Source organism: Salminus brasiliensis, chromosome 13 (assembly GCF_030463535.1).
Source record: "Salminus brasiliensis chromosome 13, fSalBra1.hap2, whole genome shotgun sequence".
In the NCBI taxonomy this organism is placed as follows: domain Eukaryota; kingdom Metazoa; phylum Chordata; class Actinopteri; order Characiformes; family Bryconidae; genus Salminus; species Salminus brasiliensis.
Genome location: NC_132890.1, coordinates 36,498,093 through 36,505,808, shown reverse-complemented (window position 1 = coordinate 36,505,808; position 7,716 = coordinate 36,498,093). Strand labels below are relative to the sequence as shown.

The following is a 7,716-nucleotide window of genomic DNA, read 5'->3' as shown; positions in this document are numbered from 1 at the left end:
CTAGCCCTCACCTGGCATTAGGCAGCATGGTGCCAATAGGTTCATAGGTGTATCTGCTCCAGAAGGTTATATTCTATTGGCAGTGCTTCCCTACAGGACTAGACAAGCTCTATGTGTGTGCAACTTAAAGTAGCTAAATGCATTCATTAGAAGGGGTGTCCACAAACATTTGGACAAGAAAGCAGCTGACAGTTTATTCTACGCCAGGACATTTTAGAGCTAATGAGTTCCTGTAGCCATTCATTTGATTGACATAAGAAGCTGATGTGAAGAAAATGATCATTATTCAGTGCCTGTAGCCTGTAAAAGAAGGCCAATACTTATTTTCCATCATGCCAAGAGTTCAGCTTTCCGAAAGGAGCAGGGGGCAGGATAGGCAGAATGAGCAAGACTTTGAAAAGTGATAGCCATTTTAATTGAAGAGAAAACGGCTCAGAAACCCATGACAGTTTAACACGACCAGTATACCTTATTAGCCCAATAAAAGCTGATCATAGACAATTACCCTCAAGGTGAACTGACTCCAGAACAGACAGAAACACAAAAGCGTATATTTTGCTTTTATACGTTGTAAAATACTGACTTACGGACTCTGCAATGAATTACATCTATTAAAATGTTTTCCTGTGAGGTTAATTAGTCTTTGGGGGTGATATGAAAGTGAGAAACCCAATGAAAATTGTTTTAGGACTCATAAATAGACTTGGAGGTTAATTTGTCTTTCAGTTGCTGGAGTGGCTTGTAGGAGGGTACAGCCCCATTAATATGGGAAGATGATTGGGAAAAATTAAAGCGCAAAAGTAATTGAAAATAATTTGGAGTCGCTGAGATGTAAACAGGATATTACTCTCAATTGTATTTGTCTACAACTGCACAGAGGCGGAAATGGAGATGAGGTGTTTGTTTTGTCACCTTGAAGAATCACGTCTTCCTCTGCACACAAGAAAGTCACTGTGACCTCCTGTCTGAGATGAGACTGAGTTCTATCTCAGCTCAGAAAGAATGAGGCTCCATATTTAGCCAGCTTGATGTCACTGTATGATGTATTGATGCGTCTGATTTGATCTAACTCACACAGCCTTTGCTTAACAACTGCTCTCTAACTGAAGCTGCTCTATAGAATCATAGATAGTACCAGTCTTCATCTCTGTTTAGCCCTTAAAAGTCTAGTTATCAGGCTCTGAGTGTCTCAGCGGTCTCAGTGGCACTACCACTAGGGCCCAGGGGTCGCAGGTTCGAATCCTAAACCTATTGCCGCTTTGCCATCGGCAGCCAGTGTCTGAGAGAGCACAACTGGTCGTGTTCTCATCACTTCTGCGGTGTCTGTTAGCTGGTGCGATGGTGTGGTTGGTGTGGTGCAACAGATAACACCGCTACCTGCCACTGAGCTACCACACCCTGTGGTAGACTGGGGTTCCATTCCTGATCTGGGTGACTATGCTGCGCTACACCAATAAGAGTCTTTGGGCAAGACTTCTAACACTGCATTGGCCCTCCTCTGTAATAGAAGTAACCTTGTAAGTCTCTCTGGATAAGTGTAATGTAATGTAATTTACTTAGTGTGGGGACCTAGGGTGTTCCTCTGAGTGTTTCGGCTGCCAATCGATCCCGCATAGGTAGCAGTTTGAAAAGAGTATGTCTGTTAAGCATGTCTGATGGGAACATTGCTAGTTCTAGGGGGATTACAAACTGGTGGGTTAATTGGGAGGATTTTTTTTTTTTTAAACGTAATATCTACTTATCATAGGTTGATTATTATTTGATTCACATTGGATACCAGCATAATTAGGCCTTATTTTGTAGTGGGGTCCAGGCATCAATCCTAGGACGAAACTGGAGATTCAAACATGAACATTCTGGTATAATCTAGAGCTTATATACAGGGCACATTGTTAATGAATTAAGGGGAAATAATGAATTCATTAGGCTACATACTATTGGTCCAGAATCCAGGACTTGGACATGGTTCAGTTTAGATTAGCTTAGTTACAGTTAGCTGCGCCACTATATAGCTGCTATAGTTAGCTGTGCCACTAACTGTTATAGCTAATGTTATAAATCAAGCTAAAAAGCTCAAGATTTCTTAATGCTGTTTGATGCAACATCCTGTTCTGCCTATTGCTCTTGTCGCTGAATGCAATCAAATCCTCTCAGCAATGGTCCAAAATCAGTAAACTCCAACAAAAGCAGGATAAACTCTTTTTAATACCCTTGATTTCAAAAGAAGCAATGCATGTGCAGGCGTCCCAATACTTTTGTCCAAATATTGTATGATGTAGAGTGAAGAATCTTAGTCCAGCTGTTGGTGGAGCGTGGGTGTGTAGCGTATATGGTTGTTGAGCGTAGAGTCCACGTGGATCTGGTGGCGCTGAGCATGCATTAATGGTGCTATGGCCTTAGTCACCAGGGAGGCCGATGTAAATCTACAGTTATTGATTTAGTGTGTGTGTGTGAGTGTGTGTGTATATTGTGTAAGGTTGTTGATGTAATACGTAGTATGCACTGAGTATGCATTAATGGTGCCAGTGGGGGCTAGGTACTGCCTTCGTCACCAGAGAGGCTGAGGTAGTTCTACAGTTATGAGGTTGATTAAATAACCTGTCAAGCCCTGTGAAGAGCTAGCGAGGTAGCGGGTGAGTAGAATAGGGGTGATAGGAATGGGCTGGGCTCTACATTTAGCCCCAGTTATCTTTTTTTCTTGTATATTTTTCTATTATTCATCTGTTATCAAGGTTTTTTACCCCCCATCCCATCCACATCGCTTAAATCTGACTCTCCAATACTGATCTGATCCGATCTTTGTGTTCGTAGAAATGATACAGCCACACAACTTGATGTAACTTGAAGTAAACAACAGTAAAATCACTATTTTAGCACCAGTTTCTAAAATCAGACTAAATTCCCATTCAGAGCTGGTTTAGAACCAGAGAAAGGATTGTGGTTCTCCCGCTGGTAGAACGGAGAATCTCCACCAGAGCCTGGTTTCTAATCAGGCGTAATTCCAGAGTAAAGACAGGATGGGAGGAACATTAGATCTTCCTAAATGGAGATAATGGAATTAAAGATTGTGTCGTTTCTCAACTACAACCAAACTGGGTGTTTTTTTGCAGAAAATAGAGCAACATTTTGTCTGATAGTGAAGAGTTTAGATCCTCCTCTTCTTACAGATTAACTAACGCTCTTACCTGCTGTTGCTGTAGGGTCATGTTTACAGCGAGGCTCTGAGCTAACGCTAAGCTAAAGCTTTCCTCTTTTCCGAACTTTCCGTTCCACCTTAAATAACTTAGCAGTTCCGCTCTGCTGTTAGAACGTACACACTGTAACTGTGGCACTATTTAAGGTGGAATGGAGAGAGAGTTAGCATTAGATCCAACTTTAACTTTGGCTTCTACCTGGTAACGTTGGAAAAGGTGAAGTCCATTATGTCTGTTAATTGCTCCTAGAGGAGGCCAGATGCTACAGCAAACCTAGGGATCGGAAGTGTATCGGCACCTTAAAAGCCGATACCCGATCCATTAAAAATGCCTTGATCGCCCATCCCACGTCACTAACATCCCTATCTAATATTATTATTATTATTATTATTATTATTATTATTATGAACTATAATTGCACCTTCCAGAAAGCCATTAGTGACCATTTCAGGGTTTGAACAAGAAAAGAATGGCAAAAACATCAGAAGAGCTCCGACGCCTCACGCTTAGAAGCTCCACACACAAACCAGTGATTCATAGCTGTTGACATTCTGCACGGACGCCTCTTGTGAAGGAGTCCTTTTGAATGTTGTTTATGAGATAAATAGTCATTGTTTATTCAGGTGACATTAGGGCCTTGTTTCTGAAAAATTGAACTTGAATCTCTTAAAAGCGCTGCAGTTTCTCAGTGATTAATCACCCTCCCCACAATGCGGCACCTGGACGGGCGCGCACATTTGATATGCAAAAGAAATCAATGGTCTATGAAATTCATGCGATAATTATACTGCAAATAAATTGGTCTGGCAGGGGAAAAAAATAATTATTTAGTCCCTGTAGATGATGGGCTAGGAGACGTCAATGCCGTGTTTTTTATTTTTCTTTTATTTTATTATTTATTTATTTATTTAATTCTTTTTTATTGGTCTTCATCTACAACAACTGTAGCTAGTCGACATAAAGCAGCTAGTATAAAAGGGAGGACGTGTAATGCATGATGTTGGCTGGATTTAGTGGGTGCAGTGTGACTGATTTCCCCACACCGGCAGAAAACAAACATCACTCTGCGTCAGACCAGCGCGAGAGATGCCGAAAGGTCGGCTTTTGTGGTTTTTTGATGCTGAACTCGGTGCAACATGATAAAGAATGCTTAATTTCAGCACACATCTGTGCGGCGGAGGCTGGCGCCGCAGACGATCTCTACCCATCACTGTTTCTCATGAATAACTAAAGACTTGAAAGTTGGCCAGATTATTTTTGGGGATGTATTAGATATGAAGTTTGGAGAAGCCTTTGTTGTGATCAGTGAAGCAGAGGGAGGCCTCATTAACTGTAGGCCCAGATCAAACATGCGCTGAATATGATCCCAAACTCAGAGGCTGATTCTGGTCTTATCAGATGGCCTTTATTTGATATAAAAACCCTCTAATGTTGCTTACTTCCCTCTGTCTCTCCCTCCGGAGAGCATTAAGTGTTTCTGTAATGATGGTTGACTTTACTCTGCTCTGCTTCTCGTGTTTGTTTTTGCTCTGTTTTCTTCTTTCCCTCATCGACTGACGGACTCTTGGTTGAAGAAATGGGTAATAGAGTAGTCAAAGAGTCAATTTGCACTTTATTAGGTACACTCACTGAGCTCACTGTACACTCACTGTGTTACTTCATCAGACAGAGCCACCTCGTTGGCACACCTGCTGTGTAAAGTTGATTATTATATTATTATGAATATTATTATTATTAGTGATATTAAAACTGGGGTTTATTACTGGCTGTCTAGACAATTTGAGATGATATTTACTATTAAGCATTTTATTTACTAATGATGTTCATGCAGCTGAGCACAAACACATCAGTGTAATGGCAAACCCCTGTTTTTTTGGGTCAGGTAGATTTTATTTATTTATTTATTCTCTGTTTTACATTCATACTTTAACTTATTTACTCAAAATAATCATTTATTTTACATTTAATTTACATTTATTAAAAATTTTCTTTAAAAACTAGTTCATCATTTCTACATAAGTCACTATAGTGAGGAAATAAAACCATACTTTGGATTTAAACATCAAAAATATGAGAAAGTAACTGTTTTGCTTTCTGCTTCGAGCTGCTTCTTTTAGCTGAAGTTGGAAATTCTTTTATGAAATCCCAGTAAAATATCTTTGAGTGCATTCTGCTCATTTGAGAAACTCTATGCTTTAGAACTGACGTGAACGTGAGCTTTTATCCACATGCAGAGCTTCAAAGCATGGCACCTGCAAAAGCTAGAGCACGCCTCATAAAAGGAGCAGCTAGAGTAATGCAGGGATTTCACACCCAGAAGAGTTTCAGCATGAGCTTGTAACGATAGTTTGGAGAAGAAACCTGACGTCTGGTAAAACCTGATCCCTCTGAGAGACTTTGATGTGTAAAATGTACCAGAATATTTGAAAATACATTTTAATTTTACATCAAATTAAGAATAATGTGACGTGCCAGGCATTCACTTAATTCATTTAATCAATAGAACATGAGATGGAGTGTGTTAATTATGTGGGGTTTTTTGTTGTTGTTTTTTTACAAAATAAATGAAAGAAGCCCTGATTTTCATACCAAACATGCTTTAATACTGTAAGATCCTTCCGCCAAAAAGTAGTTTCACAACAGATGAGTTATTGCTATTCATGGTAACCAATCCAAAACAGAAGGCACCTGTTGAGCTCTGTACGCAGTCCAAGGTAAGTGCTGATACTATAAGGCTCGCCTTTAGTAGATTTGCAGATAGAGCTGTTCAAGGATCCAGGTCTCTGGTTGAAACATGAATTGGAGTACTCTTAACACCCAAGTGGAGGAGCATCATGATGCTAGTGGGAAAAGCCCTCCTCGATGTAGAGATCTGCTCAAAAGCAGTAGTCAGAACAAGCTGAAAAAGCCGAACGCTACAAACTAGTCATGAGGTTTTTAGCAGAGTTAAAATCTGATTCTGAAACCATAGTCTGATCTTCAGTTTCCAGTATTTTGGCCACTCTCCATTCATAGAGAGGGTGCCTGGCCTTGTGTGACTGGAAATAACTGCCGGGTGGCATTGTAAAGATGGGCACTGATTGAACAGACTTTCCTATAAGGACTTTGGTTCAGCTCTGACTTTTCAGTTGTTGTCAGGTCGGACCTAGCTGCTGTATAATAAACAATAAACAACTCAGTACAGAATTAAAAATAGCAGTTCTGGTTTAATCTTGCTGAGACTGCTGCTAATGGCCTCATTCTACAGGCCTGCGACTGTCACTGTAAATGTTAAAATCTGACCACAGGACCACTGCTTCACGTGTGTACAAACCTAAGCAGCACCGCACCAGCAAAACTCACAGTCACGTGACATTGTGATACTGGTGTCACGGCTGCGTTGGGAATTTTCCATGGTGTCAGCAATGATCTCGGGGGGGCTTCCTCACTGAGGAGCAACCGGGTCAAGGGTGGTTGACAAATTGTGCCTCAACAGATGGGCTGCGATTAGTAATTGTAAACCCTCAACATGCACCCACAGCATATCGTCACGGTCAGGCAAAACCTTGTATCTCTATCTTTGCAGGGTTTTTTTTTCACTTTTTAAAATAATATAAACCTGATGGTCATTTGTTGCATTGTGTCAGAAGTTCATGATGAATGAACCAATAGAAATGTTCCAAAATAACCTGGAATATTTTTTTTTACATTGACTTCCATTGACTTTTCTTCTCCTGTTGTCGATTGGTTATTTTAGGCATGTGTACCTTGTATCTGCACTCGCTGGCCATTTTAACAGAAACCACATTGTTGCTGTCATACATTTTTGTATAAAAATACGTTTTTGATAAAATGGCCAGCGAGTGCAGATACATAGTACCCATGCCTAAAATAACCAATGTACAGTGGACAGCCCTGGTTTTCACCTCTGCAGAGGACCAAAAGAACACTGTGCACATGTAGATTGCACCACAGCCTATTAGAGGGGCAGAATGAATAAACATCACCTGCTCATCAGCTCTCTGACACTGGCTTCCATGGCCTCTGTGTCTGCCGAGGGCAGCGAGGTGTGTTGTGGATAGAGACAGGGCCTCCTCAGGGAGCCCCTGCGAACGCTCCTCATCCATCTCATCTGTATGCTCTCTGCCCTCCCTACCCCATCCCCCTCTGCCCCCTCCAGAGATCATCTACAGCTGGGTGTTCAACGAGTTCCCCTCGTTCGTGGCGGAGGACAGCCGGCGCTTCATCTCGCAGGAGACGGGCAATCTGTACATCTCCAAAGTGCAGCCCTCGGACGTGGGCAGCTACATCTGCCTAGTGAAGAACACCGTGACCAACGCTAGGGTCCTGAGCCCGCCAACGCCACTCACGCTCAAAACAGATGGTGAGAGAACAAGCGCTCAGGCGCACACACACTCATGTACAAGCGCTCATAAACCCCCTCGACCCACCCAAGACCCCTCACCTGCTCTGCAAAACCCATGAAGCTCGCCAACGATTCGGAGCACAGTTCAGTTGCGTGACGTGAATTCTCGGTAGTCTC

At 41.8% G+C, this 7,716-nt stretch overlaps 1 protein-coding gene across 4 annotated transcripts in view; it reads left to right on the top strand.

Annotated features, from left to right (window-relative positions):
• cntn5 (contactin 5) overlaps positions 1-7,716 on the top strand; it is a 324,354-nt gene that overhangs the window by 215,651 nt on the left and 100,987 nt on the right. For all 4 annotated transcript variants that reach the window (XM_072694549.1, XM_072694548.1, XM_072694547.1 and 1 more), the window contains one exon: positions 7,354-7,557. In XM_072694549.1, coding sequence (XP_072550650.1) covers positions 7,354-7,557 — 204 coding nt within the window. The remainder of the gene's footprint in view (positions 1-7,353; positions 7,558-7,716) is intronic.